General features: G+C 42.6%; 1 protein-coding gene across 1 annotated transcript in view; it reads left to right on the top strand.

Moving 5' to 3' along the window:
* Positions 1–20718, top strand: part of MARS1 (methionyl-tRNA synthetase 1) — a 28271-nt gene extending 7553 nt beyond the window's left edge. Inside the window, exons 8-21 of the mRNA XM_069970371.1 lie at positions 638–754; positions 2216–2419; positions 2740–2941; positions 3502–3576; positions 4284–4454; positions 4540–4635; positions 5282–5399; positions 7083–7296; positions 8353–8484; positions 8591–8695; positions 10334–10517; positions 12074–12145; positions 16846–16956; positions 20459–20718. Coding sequence (XP_069826472.1) covers positions 638–754; positions 2216–2419; positions 2740–2941; positions 3502–3576; positions 4284–4454; positions 4540–4635; positions 5282–5399; positions 7083–7296; positions 8353–8484; positions 8591–8695; positions 10334–10517; positions 12074–12145; positions 16846–16956; positions 20459–20611 — 1954 coding nt within the window. The 3' untranslated portion in view covers positions 20612–20718. The remainder of the gene's footprint in view (positions 1–637; positions 755–2215; positions 2420–2739; positions 2942–3501; positions 3577–4283; positions 4455–4539; positions 4636–5281; positions 5400–7082; positions 7297–8352; positions 8485–8590; positions 8696–10333; positions 10518–12073; positions 12146–16845; positions 16957–20458) is intronic.
* Positions 20719–20974: the final 256 nt, after the last annotated feature.

Raw genomic sequence — 20974 nt, 5'->3', positions numbered from 1 at the left:
CGTATTTTTATTTTTATTTTTGCGCTAGCTTTACTGTAGAATTGCCAAACTCTGTTAGGCTCTGAACCAGCTTACTATGAGGTGATATATTCTTTAGTCAAGTTATCCTGTGTTTTTGAGGACAAAGATATCAAAACCCTGGAAGACCTTATTAGCCTAAATCAAGGGATCCTTATGGATTTACTGGTATCCGCTGAAAACCATATAGGTCCATCATAAAAAAAAAACATGATGCTAATGTGAACAGGGACTAAGCCATTGATTGACTGAGTGGCTTGTCACTTCAGAGATGCCTTAGAAGTGCCAGCGGCGGCTGCAGGGAACACAGGAAGAAGAGGGGGAGCATGGAGAGGTAACGTAGGGCCTTATTGTTTCCTATATATGCAGCAATAGCTGCACGTTGAGCCGTGTAATAGGCCAAGTAAGCAAGTGCCAATCTAGCAGATCGGCACTCGCTTAACTGTCAGGGGTCAGGCTAAATGTGTTTAGTCCTTATGGTCTTCAGAGAAGAGATGTGATACTTGATAGTGTCATGGCGCTTGATAATACACAGGTTGTAAAACTGTCATATATTCCCTACATTTTATTGAAATGTAATGGTTATCAGCATAGTCATTTTAGAAAACTTTTATCGTAGACTTCCAAGAGACGGAGAGAAGAATGTTCTGATCACCAGTGCCCTGCCATACGTGAACAACGTTCCTCACTTGGGAAACATCATTGGCTCTGTCCTCAGTGCCGACGTCTTTGCCAGGTAAGATATTGTTTAAGTGAATTATCCATACAAAATAAAGGCTAAGCTTTTCTTGAAATTCAACCCTTTACTTATGATTGTCCATCAGCATTAAGGGAAGTTTAGAAAACCCTTAGTGAAGTATAGTTATTTCTAGAGCAACCCCTTTAAAGGCCTGAAAAGGGTGGTCTCTGGACAAAATCGTCTCCTTCTCCCTCCGGCAGTTGAAATTATAGCTCCTTTAAATTTTTAATAAGAAAATGAGAAATGAGTTTTTTCCTTTGCGGGCATGTTAAATGGGATACTCCAGCCAGACAGTAAACTACCAATTCTTGTCTAGCACCAATCTCGCACACTTGGCAGCAGGCATTGTTGCCTCAGCCAGTTACTGGCTGAAATAGGACACTGGTGTGGTAAAGAACAGGAGAGATCAGGGAACCAGATGGAGGCAAACTGGAGCAGCAGTATGTGTTTTTGTTTCCGTTTTTACTACCCCACCACCACCTGCATATTCATTTTCACTGTAGAATACCCTTTTAATGCAGGGAATAACAAGCTGATTGCTGGAGGTTCAACTATAACGTCAGGACACCCACCAGTCCCGAGAAATGGAACACAGTCACCACCGTGACCAGCAATATATTTATTTTCTATAAGGGCCAACAAGCACTTCTGCTAAGAATGAATGTAATACCCCTTTAAATAAGCACCGTCTTATAGGGACCTGCTTTGTCTTTCATCAAAAACTAGATAAAATAAAAGTGTGTAATATGTAACTATCATTTATAAGTTAACGAACTAAAATGACTTGTTTCCTGGAATAATGAATCAGATTAATGAATATATGTAACGTTGCACACTTTCCTGTATAACACTGTGCATAGGGAAGATGCAGTAAATTTAGCTAAATTCTGATTTATATGCCATACAAAGCCATGTGATTTGTGCCTTAAAAGTGTATTGAATTCTCTCTTGGTTCCTCTTTTTGATCCTAACTGTTGATTTTTAATAATTTTTTTTTTCCTTTTTTTTTTTTTTTTTTTTTTTTTTGATTGCTTGATTTAACAGCCTCTTATTTTTATCCTCCAGTGTAACTTTATAGCTATAATCTAACCTAATTATTATCCCTCTTAAAACATACTCAACATTACAGAAAGACTGTAGGTCATTCCCAGTCAGCTCTTTCTTTGGCTTCATTGACACTAGTATATGTTTTGTTCTTAGTCACATCACTCACAAGTTATTTCCCAATGTCGGAAACATTAGCTTTATTGAAAGCCCTTCACCTATCAACTTAGGTTTCTAGCTTAGTAGAAGCACAAAGCACAAAAGAGCCTATATTAACTCTATATTGATGTTGTCAGTGATGGAAGCTGATGATGTGACTGTAATCGGGTCATTTTTATTACAAGTATTACTGCATGTTGATGGGAATGCTAAAAACTCTTGTGACTTTGCTTCTCCTTGGTTCTGATCTTTTAGATACTGCAGGCTAAGGAATTGGAACACCCTTTATATCTGTGGTACCGATGAATACGGAACAGCCACTGAAACCAAAGCCATGGAGGAAGGGCTGACCCCGCAGCAGATCTGTGACAAGTACAATGCTGTGCACACCGCCATATACAAGTGGTTTGATATCTCCTTTGATTATTTTGGAAGGACTACAACTGCGCAGCAAACCACGTAAGTAGCGAAATGGTCCACTTCACTTTTATTGGTTTCTTAGATAAAGATGTCTTTTCCCCTCCCCTCCCAGGTAATACCAACATTACCATATGGTAAATGCCACCATTTGTTAGATCTAGTCAGGCAAAGCAGGCAGCAGTACCTCCCTGGCTTGGCGCATGCTCCAACTCCTTGCAGGGGACTGGTTCCATTAGTCTGCAATGAGTCCAGTACTGAGCTGGCGAGCTCATACAACTCCCATTGAATATGACATCCCTAACATGGAAATGCTTTTTAACTCTTTATTATCAAATGAATTGCAATGTCATCTGTTATAGAATTGCTCAGGACATCTTCAATCGACTCTTGCAAAGAGACTTCCTGCTGAAAGATACAGTGGAGCAGCTCCGATGTGAGACCTGTCAAAGATTCCTTGCAGACCGCTTTGTAGAAGGAACCTGTCCATTCTGTAATTATGATGAAGCCAGAGGGGACCAATGTGACAAATGTGGCAAGCTTATCAATGCTGTAGAATTAAAGGTATCATACCATTTCTTCTCTGTACAGATGGAAACAGTCCTGGGTAGCAGTATTGTAAAGCTACTACACCACACCTCAATCTGTGCAAAAATTGTCATATACTTATTCCTTTATTTATATAAAATGAACTTATTCCGCAGCCTGATACTGATTGGCATTACTCCCGCCTGCCTCTGTTCCCAATTGAGCTCACTATTTACATTTCAAACTAACTTACTGTACAGTATATGTGCGTGTTTTAGAATGTGGACGGAAGTGCATGGAAACATTGGGGGGAAATACAATCCTTTGGTGAAATTTTAACCCTCGACCCCACAGTTTTCTACTTTTTCAACCTTTACCCTTACCTGAATGTGCACAAACATCCAGCTGCCATCCATTCTCCTTCTACTACGAATAATATAAAAGCCCTGCATAACTCTAGTGAAGAGCATATTGTATATGTTGTCATGTTATATGGAGAAAATAGAGAAGTTTTAGTTTGTTTAGTTTGTTGTATGTTCTTTATATATTCCTCTGAAATCAGAATTTTTTTTTATTTTTATTTTATATACACACAGAAACCTCAGTGCAAAGTCTGTAAACAGTCTCCTGTGGTTAAATCATCTCGGCATCTTTTCCTGGATCTTCCTAAGGTGCGTCACACCTTGTGTATTTTATTTGCTTAGATACTTGCTTTTATTTTCTCCAGGGTTCTTGTATAGCAGCAGTCCACAATAAATGTCACTTTGTGTGTGTAGAGATACTTACAGTGGTCCCCACTTGGTTTGGGGTGACCATTGTAAGTTAAAAACATTGTATCCTGAATCCAAAACTTCATGAAAGACTAATAATTGGTTCTGAAGCCCTTAAGATGTCATCCCAGAATAAGATGAAAGAAAGACTAAAGCATTGGTAACTAATACAGATAAAGCAAGACTTTACATCTAAAAGTCAGAAATACCTGTTAGAATACAAAATATTGTGGTTATTGTAACTTGAAGGATAACTCTGTGTATGTTATATTTATCTATTTTTGTTTTGTTTATTTCATTTTCTTCTATTTATTGTTGGGCATGTTTGTAAGTTAGTCTGTCTTTGGTAGTTTTGCTTCATTTTTACAGTTTGACCTTCTTTGTTCCTTTGGTCATGGGATTAAAATCCTAATGACATCAAATACTGTACATACATATACAGTTTCCCTGTCTGTCATTTATGCTTCTTTGAAAGAAACCAAAAAATAAAATATAAATGTCCAGGATGGGGAGGATGATGCTGAAACAGAATAGCATATGTACAGTAGTCAGGGAATTCCAGCCATTGTTTCTTTGTATTAAGTCATATTAACATTATTCTGTTACAGCTGGAGGAGCGCTTGGAGAAATGGTTAGAGCATTCCTTTGCCACCGGAGACTGGACTTCAAATGCCCGATATATAGCACGCTCCTGGATTCGTGATGGTTTAAAGCCAAGATGTATCACTCGGGACCTGAAATGGGGAACCCCTGTACCACTGGAAGGTTTTACAGACAAGGTTAAGTCTCTTTTCCTGCCTTACTGACAAGGAAACATCCTATACTGCGTCTTACAAGTAATAACAAAGAGTTTTTGTTTTCTAGGTGTTTTATGTCTGGTTTGATGCTCCAATTGGGTATATTTCCATTACAGCCAATTACACAGACCAGTGGGAGAAGTGGTGGAAAAATCCTCAACAAGTAAGAATATGGGGGGAATGTAATTTTTATTTATTCTAGGCACATCTTTGTACAACTGAGTGCTTTGGCTTTTTTGGCAGACTTACGCACCAAAAAGTGGTGGTGCAGTGTAAAAAGTGACATGGCCACAATGGCCCATTAAATTTACTGTGATTTGTACAAGTGAACTGCCATAAATCATAGTGTGATCATGGCACAGACATCTGGTTCACTGGCAGATTTGTTAAGAGGTGTATATGCCTCCTGATATATGTGCTGAATCAAATGGCAGCTGGAGTTTACTAAAGTCAGGTCTTAAAATACAGTCTCTTGTAATTTTTTCCCTGAAGTTTTTATTAATTTTAAGTTTTTATATACCTTGTGGTGTGTATATGTCCTGTAGCAGAAGACCTGTTTTTGGCCTAATAGCCTTATTGTGAGATGATACTTACGGAAGGATTGCCCTACAGTGTTTACATAACGTAAATTACACCCAGTGACTCTTTCAGGGCCATTAATTTACAGTAGGTCTAAATGTTGCACCTCCTGTTCCTCTTCTCTAGCACTCTGAAGGAGGTATATGCTGTCATTACATAGCAGCATTACATCCTGTGTTTTTTTTCTTGTTTTTGTTTAATGCACAGCATCTTCCTCTTGTCTGTTTCAGATCCAGCTCTATAACTTTATGGCAAAGGACAATGTTCCATTTCATAGTGTTATCTTCCCCTCCTGTCTAATAGGAACAGAAGACAACTACACTTTGGTTAACCACCTCATAGCTACAGGTAGGTGACTCTGCCACTGAATACTTTGATTTGCATTACCTAGGGCCCCATCACACAGGCTGATATCACCCTTTGTAAATAAGACTAGAAATCAGCTAAAAGCGACTCTGTACCCATTTTGTCTCCTCCCCCTCTTTTAGCTGGTATGTTTATCCATGCTGGTGTCTCTTTCCAGAGGCCGAAATTCATAATTTATTCGGGCTGTAGCCGTGCCAAAGAGGCGTCGCCTAGAGCGTGCCAAAGAGGCGTGGCCTAGAACTGCCTCCCGAGCCGCCCTCTGACCGGCCGCACAGTATCAGCAGTCATTGCGCATGCGCCGCCTCTATAGATGGTCCCTCTTCCCCCCCACCCCCTCTATAGATTGTCCCCCTCTTTCCCCCCTCTATAGATGGTCCCCCTCTTTCCCCCCTCTATAGATGGTCCCCCTCTTTCCCCCCTCTATAGATGGTCCCCCTCTTTCCCCCCTCTATAGATGGTCCCCCTCTTTCCCCCCTCTATAGATGGTCCCCCTCTTTCCCCCCTCTATAGATGGTCCCCCTCTTTCCCCCCTCTATAGATGGTCCCCCTCTTTCCCCCCTCTATAGATGGTCCCCCTCTTTCCCCCCTCTATAGATGGTCCCCCTCTTTCCCCCCTCTATAGATGGTCCCCCTCTTTCCCCCCTCTATAGATGGTCCCCCTCTTTCCCCCCTTATAGATGGTCCCCCTCTTTCCCCCCCCCTCTATAGATGGTCCCCCTCTTTCCCCCCTTATAGATGGTCCCCCTCTGGCCCCCCTTATAGATGGTCCCCCTCTGGCCCCCCTTATAGATGGTCCCCCTCTGGCCCCCCTCTATAGATGGTCCCCCTCTTTCCCCCCTTATAGATGGTCCCCCTCTTTCCCCCCCCCTCTATAGATGGTCCCCCTCTGGCCCCCCTTATAGATGGTCCCCCTCTTTCCCCCCCTTATAGATGGTCCCCCTCTTTCCCCCCCTTATAGATGGTCCCCCTCTTTCCCCCCTTATAGTAAACATTCTTTACTTTTTTCCTGCAGTTTGGGATACACATTAAAGCCCATGGCTTCTCCTCACCCAACTGATCTTTGCTGACAAGTCTGGCCCTCTACCAGAATAGGCAGTGATCTGTAAATGAGACTGAGCGAGCCTAGATGGCGCTTCACCCCATGCTGTTGTGCTTCATAGTAGAGCATAGCCATTTGTCATAATGAAGCATTCATGCTGTCCATCATTATGAATCTCCTGACAGACTCTATTAAGAGAGTCCCCTCCATAGTGGACAGCTATTTAGGAACATTCTTCATTCTCTCCATATCAGAGGGTGGAACCAGAGCTGGGTTGTTTTCAGTTATTACACACACATGACTTTCCCTTACTGCTTTGGCCGATCACGGCACATACTCCTCACTGCTGTGCCCACACATTGGTTGTATTGTGGTGAGCTAATAATTTACATTGTGCATTACTATACATGGCATGTGGAGGGAGAACAAAGTTATTGTGCAAGGTGCTATGTCAGGAATATTGCAGTCTTGGGGTTTTCTAGAAGGCTATGCTAGGCATTTTGTATTGTCAGTCAAATGATGTTAAATCTGGCATATGTACCTTATATATATACACTTGAAACTCTTCATGTTAATAAACATTTTGGTAGTGTCTTTATTTTTTTCCCTATGATTTTTCTGAGCAGAATACTTGAATTATGAGGATGGAAAGTTCTCCAAGAGCCGTGGAGTGGGTGTGTTTGGTGACATGGCAAAAGACACAGGTATTCCCGCTGACATTTGGAGATTCTATCTGCTCTATGTGCGGCCCGAGGGACAAGACAGTGCATTCAGCTGGAACGATCTGATGCTGAAGAATAATTCTGAGTTGCTTAACAATTTGGGCAACTTTGTTAACAGGTAAATAAATGTACATCATCATAGGGAATAACTCTTCCTATAGGGATTATTACACGACAATGTTGTTGCCATTCAACAGATTGCAGTCATTAATTGAGGCACATCAGCAACTTTGTTTCTTTGTTTTTTTTTTGAGACATCTGAACCTATCCTGCCTATTTACTATGCCTGTAGTGTCATTTGTTTAACTGCTCCTTTACAGCATAGTTCAAGCAGTGTAATACTGCCTTAGAAGACCAGGAGTGCAGTGATATAGTAGGTTATTCTCTACAACATTTAACTAGAGTTATACAACCCTCCTAACTTGTACTGCCTGTCCTTTTGTTTGCTCATTCTCTAGTGTGTCCTATGAGATGTGCCTGACAATGTGCCAGTATGTAAAAGCTTACAGGAAAACAACAAGTAGACAAACTGAGCAGAATCACATACACAAACACTTTGCAAGTCTATGGAGAGGGAGGGGAAACAAGGGACACACATAGCAAAATTAAAATTAATAATAAAATCAGGAATTGGACAAACAATTTGATGGTTCCTGATTCATGTGGGTGCCTAAATTTATAGTTTGCAGTGTGTGTTAGGGAACAGTTCTTTGTCTCTGATTTATCACTTGCTGCGCTTAGATAAGGGCCCTTTATAAATAAATAAATAAATATTATAGACTTTATTACGAAAGCCATATCAAAGTGTAAGATGGAATAAACATGGCAGGCAGCCAATAAAAACAGTATAACAACTAAATTAGATATACAGAAGGCACATTCTGAAGCCTTTACATTATTCTGTAATGAGTCTTTGCAGTACTATATAAATGAAACAAATTGTCGGCGCTCATAAAGAAGCATTCTACCAAATTCTACCATATTCCATATGCTTTATGAGGACTTAGCGGTGTTATAGATGGTATGAAGGTTTCCAGTTGGGGCTTCACACAGCTAGCCATGCCCTTTATAATACTATGCATTTAGTGATTGTTGGGGTATTAGCAGCTTTGAGGGGGGCTGTTCAATAAGGACATGTACACACACAAACCTTTACCTTTATCATTTGTTTTAGAGCTGGCATGTTTGTGCAGAAGTTTTTCAATGGACACGTTCCCAAGATGGAGCTGCTGGCAGAGGACAAAAGGCTTCTGGCTCAGGTCACAGCTGAACTACGACAATATAATCAACTGCTGGAGAAAGTCCGGTATGTCCTGTGGGGATTTGCCAGAGGGATCAGGTTCACAATATCTGTATGTTTTAGTATGAGCTAGATGTGCTAGATTTAGTATTTATAAGGGCTTATTTTGCAGAATCCGTGATGCCCTAAGATGTATTCTGAACATTTCCCGACATGGAAACCAATACATCCAGGTTAATGAACCATGGAAATGCATCAAAGGGACCCCACAGGAACAGTAAGTACAAGTGTCCTTATAAAGTGTATTGATTCTTCTACTGTATAAAAGGGTTATTGCTCAATATCAAATCCATTTTACATTCTGTAGGTTCTGTTTTGAAGTGAGACTCTACATAGTGTGACCTATTAATATATGAGATCCTGTATAGTTATGCCCTTAATTGTCCTGATAGATTTATTGTTGGGGGTCAGGATTATATTTATAATTCGGTATACAGTAATACCTCGCTTCCCAAACGCCTCCGTGTTCGAACAATATTTCCCCCTAAAGTTTTGATTGGTATCCAAACAAAATCACAGGAGATAACTGTCAGCTGAACTATTGTTCAGCTCACAGTTAGGCTAGGTTCACACTGCGTTTTTGCAATCCGTTTCTGCAATCCGTTTTTTTCAAAAACGCATTTGTGTGCACCCGTTTTGATCCATTGACTTTCATTGTAAAAAAGAAAAAAAAAAGGATCCGTTTTTTTTTTGACGGACACAAACGTAGCTGACACTAGCTGTCGTTTTTTTTTTACAATGGAAGTCAATAGAAAAACGGATCAAACCGGATGCACAAAATGGAGCCGTTTTTTTCATCAGTTTTTTGCAAAAAAAAAAAAAAAAGGATGAAAAAAACTGATTGCAAAAACGCAGTGTGTACCTAGCCTCATTGAGGTGTTTGGGAACACCAAGGTTACAGAAGCAGGGATTACCCTCATGAGGGGAATCCCTGCTCTAAACTGGTGTTCCCCGCAGCGGAGCCAGAGAGAGAGGTAGGAGCAGCTGGCTATTTGAACTTGCCGCACCACCCTTGCTTCTCCCTGCTGCAGGGAACAGCTTCTCAAGCCCGGCCGGCCGTCACTCACTGGTCCGGCAGCTGCTGGGGATTCCTGAGGGGAGTCCCTGCTCTAAATGGGTGTTCCCCGTAGCCAAGGCAGAGCGGCAGGAGTGGAGGCTGTTTAAAATCAGCGTTGGCTACTCGAATTTGTCACCGCCCGGTGGGCATTGGAGTGGGATGGCTGCGGCCTGGTGATGGGTCCCAGGAGGTTGTCAAGGGTGGCACGGAAAGTTCAAATAGCCGCCTACTCCTGCCTCTCTCTGTGCCTCCGCTGCAGGGAACACACTTTTAGGGTATAAACCCACACACCGTATATGCAGCAGATATGCAACAAATACGCAGCAGATTTGTTGGTACAGATTTGATGCTGTGTTCAGTTATTTAGATCTAATCTGCTGCGATTTTGCTGCGAGTTTGCTGCGAGTTTGCTGCGTATCGCAGCAGTAAATACGCTGCATATACGGTGTGTGGGTTTATACCCTTAAGAAGCGGGAAGGAGCGGGTGCTCTGTACCTGACCCATGGAGTATGAAAAACAATTGACACTTACATTGTTACCTATGGGAACACATTGCCCTGTTCTTGAACTGTTCGGTTCTGGAACAGCCTTCCAGAACCGATTTATGTTCAAGAACAGAGGTACTACTGTGATTTTTATAAAGTTTGTTTTTCAACAGGTCATATCTTGGATGACCTATGTATCAGATATTTTTTAATGAGCCAGGTTGTTTGGTCTATGGCATGAATTGATTGCCATTGGAAGGCACTGGGCTTGTTTTACTGGTTTTGTGATTTAATTCATGTGGTTGTACTGCAGGACACGTGCGGGCACAGTGACTGGCCTGGCAGTAAACATGGCAGCTCTACTTTCAATCATGCTGCAGCCATATATGCCCTCAATAAGTACGGTCATCCAGGAGCAGCTGCTCGTTCCACAGGAAGCTAATGTGCTGACCAGTAACTTCCACTGCAGCCTACCTGAAGGACATCGCATTGGATCAGTGAGTATTTGGCCTTTTGGTATAAATGAACAGGCGTAAGGTCCCAAAGAAATCCAAGAAATATGTAACTTCCCTTTTACATAGGGTGTATAATGCCTAATAAAGTTTTAGGGTGTGTTCACACGTACAGGATTTGCAGCAGATTTGATGCTGTGTTCAGTTATTTCAATCAAATCCGCTGCAGATCCGCAGCAAAAAATCCGCTGCGATACGGTGTGTGTGTGTGTGAAGCTACCCTTAAAGTAATATTTAGGATACATTCATGCTGTGGATTTCAAACGCGGAAATATCATAGCATGAAATGTTAGGAGTCACAAAAACTTGCTGCTTATAAATAGATTACCTGTGGATTTTTACATGTAAAATGTGCAACAAACAGTGTTTGTATAATGTACCCCAAGGGGGTATTCCCAACATCCCAAAAGTAGCACCAATCTACTATAAAGGGGATAACAAAGTGATTAGAAGGTGGACTGCTAGGAACCCACTGGATTCCTGAGAATTAATGGAGCGCACTCCACATGCACAGCCAGAACTCCATTCTTAGAGGCTTTCAAATATTGTCAATACTAAATAGTGCAATCCTGTGGATAGGGAATCATTTTGTGAACTGGGTAAACCCTTTTAAAGTGTCGCTGTTTCGAAAAACTTTTGACATGTCAAAAGTTTTGATCGGTCCAGGTCCGAGTGTTCAGACCCGTACCGATTGGGAGAACGAGCCGTGAAAAGACCATGTTAAGCTCTGTGCCCTCACTGCAGCGTCCCTGCGCACATCAGAGTCCAGGGAGCTGAAGATAATGACGGGCAGCTGCGATCCCCTTAAAGGCTGCAATCTATAGCGATCCCGCTGTCTAAGGTACTCAGTGAAAGAACAGGCCCCAGTCACTGAGTGACCGGGACCCCCACAGCATGGCTCATGATCGCTTGTGCCTATGGGAGGGGAGGTAAGTCACTTACCTCCATCCTGTTGGATCGGCCATCCATGCATAGAGTCTGCTCTTAGGCAGGCTTTAGGCATAGATCGCCGATAACACTGATCTATGCTATGCTATGGCATAGCATAGATCAGTACATGCAATCTAATGATTGCATTTTTAAAGTGAAAAAAAGTGTCATTAAAAGAAAAAAAGTTTTTAAAAGTATAAAAAAAACCTTATAAACCCCCCTTCCAATAAAAGTTTAAAATACCCCCCTTGCCCGTTATAAAAATAAAAATATTTGAAAAAAATAAATAAACATATTATATATCGTAGCGTGCGGAATTGTCTGATCTATTAAAATATAACATTATTGTTCCCACACGGTGAACGCGTAAACAAAGAAAAACCCACCAAGATTGCAAATTTTTTTTTAAATTTATATATCAGAAAAAAAATTATAAACGCTCAGAATTTTTCTGTTACACCAATATGATATTAATAAAAACTAGACATCATGACGCAAAAAAATTACACCCCAACCAGCCCTGTAGGTGGAAAAATAAAAGCACCCGGATGATAAATTCCCTGTGTCCTTTATAATGGATCTGATGGCAAATGCTTTATGTGATCTCCTAGGTGAGCCCATTGTTTCAGAAGTTGGAGAATGACCAGGTGGAGTCTTTAAGGAAACGTTTTGGAGGTGGACAGGTAAGTTGTTGTAGTAGCAGAATGTACATCTGCATAAATATGTAATAAATTTAGTATCTAGCATACTTAGTATTGCAAGTTTGTCTTATGTGCTATAATATGGACAGAAAATGATTTTCCTTTTTTTTGGTAAAAATCTTAGCATTTTCTATACTCCTATCTGCATAGCAGACATGCTGGTGATTTACTGTCCCAAAATTTAGTAGTGACAGATCCCCTTAAGGGTGCCCCAATATCTCATAATGACATAGATATAGCTAGATAGGGAGAGATCTATATCCATCTCTCTCTATCATCATTATATTGACTAAAGCCGTAAAATACACCTCTCTTTAGGGGTTCAACCTATCCAATCCCCCTTTTACACCAAACTTCACTAGCACCAGGCAAGTGTGAGGCAGATACTTTGGTTATTAAATTGTCTAAAGATGCTACGAAAATTCAAGTTCCTTCTCCCTTATTGCATTCAAGATATAAAATTAAATGGCCAATGTCATAAAATAAAACTCTTGATTTCACAAGGACCCTTTAAAACCATGCCACTCTGCCCCTGGATGCCTGCCCCACTCCCGTTGTGTTCTGACTGCTCATCCATCCGTAAATGGGGTCCTATGGAGGAATAAATGTCACTCTGCCTTCTTCATAGCTTGGCAGTGTGCCATGTATCAGATGCTCCTCGACATGACTATTTATGAACTAAGAACCAGGACTGGGGATCAGTGGTGGGCAGAGTGGCATTGTAATAAAGGTGAGTAGGTGCCTTATCAGAAACATTCCTGTAGTCTTACGAATAGTTTGTAAAGTTGGGCAACCCCTTTGAAAGCTGAGCTGTGACTGGTTGCTGTGAGTTTCGGGTATATTGATTTAATATGGGCAATTGTTCACAATATTTGCTTTATATTTCCACTTTTGTTTTCTTATGTCCACCTACTGGTGAATGTATGCAAGCATTAGTCGCAGCTTTACAGATACAACTAATTGCCCTTGACTTGCCTTAGTGATGTCTTCTTAGTTCTTACATATTACTTGGTGATTCATTCTTCTGCTATACTTCTTACTTTCTATCAGCTGGATGGTGGCAGCACAGAGAAGCAGGTAACCCTCCTGTGTGCTCGGCTGCAGATGCATGCTGGCTTAATGCTTTCATCTCCAGTTACCATGCTGCTACATCCCTGTTTACTGGGGAAGAAAGTCATTCACTGGGTTTTTGCTTTTTTTTTTTTTTTTTTTTTAATCTAAAGCATGTACCAAGTTGTAAATCAATATTTTGGCTATGTTCACACTACGTATATTTCATTCAGTATTGTGGTCCTCATATTGCAACCAAAACCAGGAGTGGATTAAAAACACAGAAAGGCTCTGTTCACACAATGTTGAAATTGAGTGGATGGCCACCATTTAATGGCAAATATTTGCTGTTATTTTAAAACAACGGCTGTTGTATTGAAATAATGGCCGTTATTTACTGTTATATGACGGCCATCCACTTAATTTCAACTTTGTGTGGACAGAGCCTTTCTGTGTTTTTAATCCACTCCTGGTTTTGGTTGCAATATGAGGACCACAATACTGACTGAAATATACGTAGTGTGAACCCAGCCTAAACTGTAACACTAAGAGGTGAAGAACATCATAAAGGAATTAATATGTCTCCTTAAAAGGAATTTCACACTAAGTGATTGCTTGTCACTAGAATATGCCATCTCTTCCCATATGGAAGGGTCCAAACTCTGGACAGCTGGAGGGATGTTAGTTTGACACCTGTGTCCCGTCCTTTGGGACAAACCCTTTTAAGTGTTACAGAGAGGGGATATATAGTATTTCATAGTTTCCATAGTTTTAGCATAAATCATGATTAGCTGAAATATATATATTAGTGATGTCACGATACCAGAATTTTGAGTTCGATACCAATACCAACATTTTTTTTTTTAATGCTCGATACCAATTCGATGCTGAATAAATTACATAAAAAAACCCACAAGAATAGAAATTGAAGACATGTAACATTAGCTAGCTGGGGATGATGGGAGCTGTAGTCATGTAACACACAGACACAACAGCTATCAGGGGGGATGATGGGGGCTGAAGTCATGTAACACACACACACACTTCAGCTACCAGGGGGATGGTGGGGGCTGTAGTCATGTAACACACACACACACACACACTTCAGCTACCAGGGGGATTGTGGGGGCTGTAGTCATGTAACACACACACACACTTCAGCTACCAGGGGGATTGTGGGGGCTGTAGTCATGTAACACACACACTTAAGCTACCAGGGGGATTGTGGGGGCTGTAGTCATGTAACACACACACTTCAGCTACCAGGGGGATGGTGGGGGCTGTAGTCATGTAACACACACACACACACTTCAGCTACCAGGAGGATGGTGGGGGCTGTAGTCATGTAACGCACACACTTCAGCTCCAAGAGGGATGCTGGGGGCTGTAGTCATGTAACACACACTTCAGCTACCAGGAGGATGGTGGGGCTGTAGTCATGTAACACAGACACTTCAGCTACCAGGAGGATGGTGGGGGCTGTAGTCATGTAACACACACACTTCAGCTACCAGGAGGATGGTGGGGGCTGTAGTCATGTAACACACACACTTCAGCTACCAGGAGGATGGTGGGGCTGTAGTCATGTAACACACACACTTCAGCTACCAGGAGGATGGTGGGGGCTGTAGTCATGTCACACACACACTTCAGCTCCAAGAGGGATGCTGGGGGCTGTAGTCATGTAACACACACTTCAGCTACCAGGAGGATGGTGGGGCTGTAGTCATGTAACACACACACTTCAGCTACCAGGAGGATGGTGGGGGCTGTAGTCATGTAACACACACACTTCAGCTACCAGGAGGATGGTGGGGGCTGTAGTCATGTAACACACACACTTCAGCTACCAGGAGGATGGTGGGGGCTGTAGTCATGTAACACACACATGTCAGCTACCAGGAGGATGGTGGGGGCTGTAGTCATGTAGCACACACTTCAGCTACCAGGAGGATGGTGGGGGCTGTAGTCATGTAACACACTTCAGCTACCAGGAGGATGCTGGGGGCTGTAGTCATGTTACACACACAGTTCAGCTACCAGGGGGATGGTGGGGGCTGTAGTCATGTAACACACACACACTTCAGCTATTGGGATGATGAGGGTTGTAGTTGCACTTTTTCTTCTTTCAGGGCATGGTGAGCAGGATTTGGGCGGCAGGGTAATCTGCAGGTTACAGCCCCCCTCCCCCGTCAGAGCACGGCTGACCTCCTGGTCATCCCCCACTGATGTCTGCCCGGGAGTTATCTGAGGGCCCCGGCCGCTCCTCCTCACAGTCCTGTGGCCCCCACCTCACAGTGCAGCCAGATGGAGTGGCCGCATCTCCTCCTCACCTCCAGCCTTCTCCTCCGTCCTCCTCTCCCCGACCCCGCTCTCCCTCTTCAGCCTCCTCATTTCCTCTCCCTTCTCCTCACTCCCGGACCGCCGGCTCTCCCTCTTCAGCCTCCTCACCTCCAGCCCTCTCTGTCCTCCTCACCTCCAGCCTTCTCCTTCCTCCTCTTCCTGACCCCCCGCTCTCCGTCTTCAGCTTCCTCACCTCCAGCCTTCTCTGTCCTCCTCTCCCGGACCTCCCGCTCTCCTTCGTGCCACATGCCACATAAATCATCCATCTCCCTGATAACAGAGTCTGGCTGAGCCGGATCCTATTATCAGACAGACACCGGCAGTGGGGATCTGCTACACACAGTAGCCGACCCCTGCTGCATACGGAGCGGCTCAGGAGGGGTTAATGCCGCTGTCAGTGTGACAGCGGCATCAACACAGTTACATAGCCGGCACAAGCAATTGCTATGTGCCGGCTATTTGAAATTGGCGCCGCCGGGAACGTAGGGAGAGAGAGCGCAGAGGAAGTGACAGGTGGGAGCAGGGAGAGGCATACAGAGAACACGGCCGGCACTCAGATAGCCGCCATCTGTGTTCTCTGCTCTATACTTTGTTAAACTGCGCTATTATGCAAATTAACATAAAGTATCGATACCAGGAAATCCTGGTATCGAACCGTTTTTCTGCCCGAAATATCGATAGTAGTATCGATATTTTGGTGCATCGTGCACCGAAATATCGATAGTAGTATCGATATTTCGGTGCATCGTGCATCCTATATATATATATATATATATATATATATATATATATATATATATATATATATATATATATTATTTTTTTTAAATTTATTTATTACTTGTCTCACTTGAAACAAGCATATTAGTGGACATTTATCAAGACAGGTATACTCTTACTCTGGTCTTATTATAAAGCCCGTCCCCATTGGATGGGACCTGCGTCTGCCACTATCTACACCTGCTCCGACACATGTTTGTAACACACGTTCAGCTATTCCTCTTAAAGCTTTACATTTAGTGAGCTAAGCGTGCATGTGTTTTAAGAAGGCAGGAAGCCACTGCCAGGTACCTCTGTTTGTGCTTATGGAATGTAACCCACCATTAGTCTTATTGAAATCCAAATCTAAGCCCCCTATACACAGCAGGTGCTTTAGATTGTCATGTTACAGATGCTTGTTAGGTGACAACCATTGCTTATATACCATCACTCAACAGAGGGCCGTGCATGAGGTTGTCTGTTTCTCACCATATGGTCCTACATTTCCATCTCCCTATAATTTTATGCAGGTGAAAGCTGAGCCTCAAACTCCCTCACCGGCAGCAGCCCCGGCCAAAGAACCTGCAAAAGTTGGTGATCCAGAGAGAATAAAAGAGCTAATGCAAGAAGTAGAGAAGCAGGTAAGATGGACGTCATATACAAGAATTTGCTCTGAGAACTGAACTTATCTGTAATGTGTATTACATCTCATGAGCTCTCGCCTCTCTCACCAATAAGAGGTCCCTCAAGATACAATATTTTCCACATACAATGGTCCCTTTTTGGACCATCGTAACATAAGACCAGACTCAACATACAAAGATACAGACAGTGAGGGCACATGTGAATAATTAGATGATTGACCAATAAAAAAAACATTTTACTGGTAAACCCCAGTAGTACTGAAGTACATGCAATGATAGGCTGTCTAATCTCTCCTCTCTACAGTACAGTGTGATACCACATGTACTGTACTGTTGTGTGTGTGTGTCTGGTATCTCCTCCCTACAGTACAGTGTGATACTACATGTCCTGCTGTGTGTGTGTCTAGTATCTCCTCTCTACAGTACAGTGTGATACTACATGTCCTGTACTGTTGTGTGTGTCTGGTATCTCCTCTCCACAGTATAGTGTGATACTACATGTCCTGTACTGTTGTGTGTGTCTGGTATCTCCTCCCTACAGTACAGTGTGATGCTACATGTCCTGCTGTGTGTGTGTGTCTAGTATCTCCTCTCTACAGTATAGTGTGATACTACATGTCCTCCTGTGTGTGTGTGTGTGTGTGTGTCTAGTATCTCCTCTCTACAGTACAGTGTGATGCTACATGTCCTGCTGTGTGTGTGTGTGTGTCTGGTATCTCCTCTCTACAGTACAGTGTGATACTACATGTCCTGCTGTGTGTGTGTGTCTAGTATCTCCTCTCTACAGTATAGTGTGATACTACATGTCCTCCTGTGTGTGTGTGTGTCTAGTATCTCCTCTCTACAGTACAGTGTGATACTACATGTCCTGTACTGTTGTGTGTGTGTGTGTGTGTGTGTGTGTGTGTGTGTCTGTGTGTCTGGTATCTCCTCCCTACAGTACAGTGTGATACTACATGTCCTGCTGTGTGCGTGTGTGTGTGTGTGTGTGTCTAGTATCTCCTCTCTACAGTACAGTGTGATACTACATGTCCTGTACTGTTTGTGTGTGTCTGGTATCTTCTCTCCACAGTATAGTGTGATACTACATGTCCTGTACTGTTGTGTGTGTGTGTGTTTGTGTCTGGTATCTCCTCTCCACAGTATAGTGTGATACTACATGTCCTGTACTGTTGTGTGTGTCTGGTATCTCCTCTCTACAGTACAGTGTGATACTACATGTCCTGCTGTGTGTGTCTAGTATCTCCTCTCTACAGTACAGTGTGATACTACATGTCCTGCGGTGTGTGTGTCTAGTATCTCCTCTCCACAGTATAGTGTGATACTACATGTCCTGCTGTTTGTGTGTGTGTGTGTGTGTGTGTGTGTCTAGTATCTCCTCTCTTCAGTGCCGTGTGATACTACATATCCTGTACTGCTTCTTACCTGGACCAGGATGAGCTGCCCCTTTGGGCACCAGGTGAGGGCGGCTTTATTGATCTGGGACCCTGTGTGATCTGTACAGGACCCTGAAACTGCTCCAGTCTTCTACATAGAAAGTAATTTACAGTTGCTCCTTCTGACTGTTATATGTAAGGATTTGTTTTATCCATATTAGTTATCTGCTTATTTTTCTCTAAATCTAATTTTTTTTTCTCATTTTGGGAGGATATTTTGGCGGCTTCAGAACCAATTACCAGTTTTCCATAGAGTTTTAGTCTCAACATACAATGGTCGTCCTGAAACCAATTAATATTGTAAAATTGAGGGACCATTGTAGTCTGGTTACATATAAAAGCAGTTATTTTAGTGATATTTGCCTTTTTAACCCTTAGGGGACACAGCCAGTTTTTCATTTTCGGTTTTTCCTCCTCGTGTATATAAGGCCATAGCGCCTGCATTTTTCCACCTAGAGACCCAAATGAGCCCTTATTTTTTGCGCAACTAATTGTACTTTGCTATGGCAGATGTAATTTTTGCCTAAAATGTGCCGGGAAACCAGAAAAAAATTGTGTGGTGAAATAAAAAAAAATATTATTTTTTTTATTTGGGGGGGGGGGGGGGGTTGTTTATACTCCGTACGCCCTAGGGTAAAACTGACTTGTTATATATGTTCCTTAAGTTGTTACGATTACAACGATATGTAACATGTATAACTTTTATTTGATTTGATGGCTTGTAAAAAATTAAAACCTTTTAAAGAAAATATATGTTCCTTAAAATCACTCTATTCCCATGCTTATAGCGCTACCGATGTCCTTGCAGCATCATACATTACCTATCAGGTCTTCTCGGCGCGGTCTTCATCCCCGGGTCCCGCGCGCTATATCTTCAGAATGGCCGGTCAGCTGACCGGCCAAACTCAGCCAATCACAGGCCGCGGCAGTCCCGGCCTGTGATTGGCTGAGCGCTCCGTCAGCTGACAGGCCATTCTGAAGATATAGTGCGCAGGACCCGGGGATGAAGACCGCGCCGAGAAGACCTGACAGGTAATGTATGCTGCGCTTCTCAAATCAACGGTTGCCCGCCGCGCACCGCTATTCAACCGCAGCGATGCGCGGTGGGGGAACGATGATTTTAGGTCTGGCCCTAAATGAACGATCAGCTGATGACCCGATCATCGGCTGATCGTTCTCTCTATTTCACTAAACGATAATTGGCCGAATCGGGCCAAATGGGGCCGATCCAGCCGATTATCGTTACTGTGGAATAGGGCCAATAGGATCAAAACGGATCTGTTTTTTTGTTTTCTTTTAAAGGTGAAAAAAAGTAGGGTCAGCAATGTCTTTGTGTACGTAAAAAAAAAAAAAAAAAAGACCCGTTTTGATCCTTTTTTTTTTTATAATAGAAGTCAATGGAAAAAAAATTATCAAAACTGATGCACACAAATGCATTTGTTTTTTTGAAAAAAACGGATTGCAAAAACGTAGTGTGAACCCAGCCTTACTGCATCACTTCATTGCGGTAATTGATCATTTAATTGCCGCCCAGCCGCCCTTCATTGCATTAATGTGATAAAACTCCATGTGCGAACATAATGCTGCGTTTACACGGAACAATTATCGTGCGAATTCGCACGATAACGATCGAATTTGAACGTTAATCGTACGTGTAAATGCTGCGAACGATCAAACGACGAATGAGAAATCGTTCATTTTGATCTTACAACATGTTCTAAAATCGTTGTTCGCAAAAAAATCACAGATCGTTCAGTGTAAACAGTCGTTCACCGATTTAACCAATGTGTGAGATAGGCTTAAGCGATCGCAAAACGAATTTCCGTACGATATATCGTACCGTCTAAACGCTGACCGTTATGGAAAAAAAATTGTTACTCCGACATCGTTAATCGTACGATCGGGCCAATTATGGTTTCGTGTAAACGCAGCATTACCCTATGCTGTAGAAATAGGTTTTCTACTGCAGATTCTAGATGTAGACCTTTATCACAGACTTTAGTACTGTGACTGTAACAGGAGTCTGCTGAAAAGTCACACGTTTGACATTTCTACATTTTTAGGGCAACCATGTTCGTGAATTAAAGGGCAAGAAGGCCGAGAAATCACTGATTGACGGTGAAGTACAGAAGCTTCTGGCTTTAAAGAAAGAACTTGCATTGGCAGAAGGGAAGACACCAGAAGCACCAGCACAGAAAGGGAAAAAGAAGAAATAACTCCCATCATCCACAATCTATATCGGTGAACTCGGAAGGCAGCTGCAGCACTGAATGGGTTAACTGTGTGAACATTCTTTTAAATAAAATATTCTGGTCCTTGTTTACATGGAGTGTCTGTCTGACACCATCACCTCTACTGCTGTAATGTATTGCAGAGGATTGCATGGCTTACTGAGTGTGCGTAACTAGGGAAAGATGTGTCTGCTTATTGCACTCGGCATTGGCCTGCTACAGGCAGGAGATAAATAGAACAGTGTTATAGCAACACCAATTACTGCGCCAGTCTGTGGCCCCGAGGGAGACTGTGCAGAGGTAAAGTCTGCCTGCCACATGACATCAGCCCAGGACCATTGATAAAGT

Source organism: Dendropsophus ebraccatus, chromosome 5 (genome assembly GCF_027789765.1).
Source record: "Dendropsophus ebraccatus isolate aDenEbr1 chromosome 5, aDenEbr1.pat, whole genome shotgun sequence".
Classification (NCBI taxonomy): Eukaryota; Metazoa; Chordata; class Amphibia; order Anura; family Hylidae; genus Dendropsophus; species Dendropsophus ebraccatus.
The sequence above is the reverse complement of the archived record's forward strand: the minus strand, read 5'-3'. Positions and strand labels throughout refer to the sequence as shown.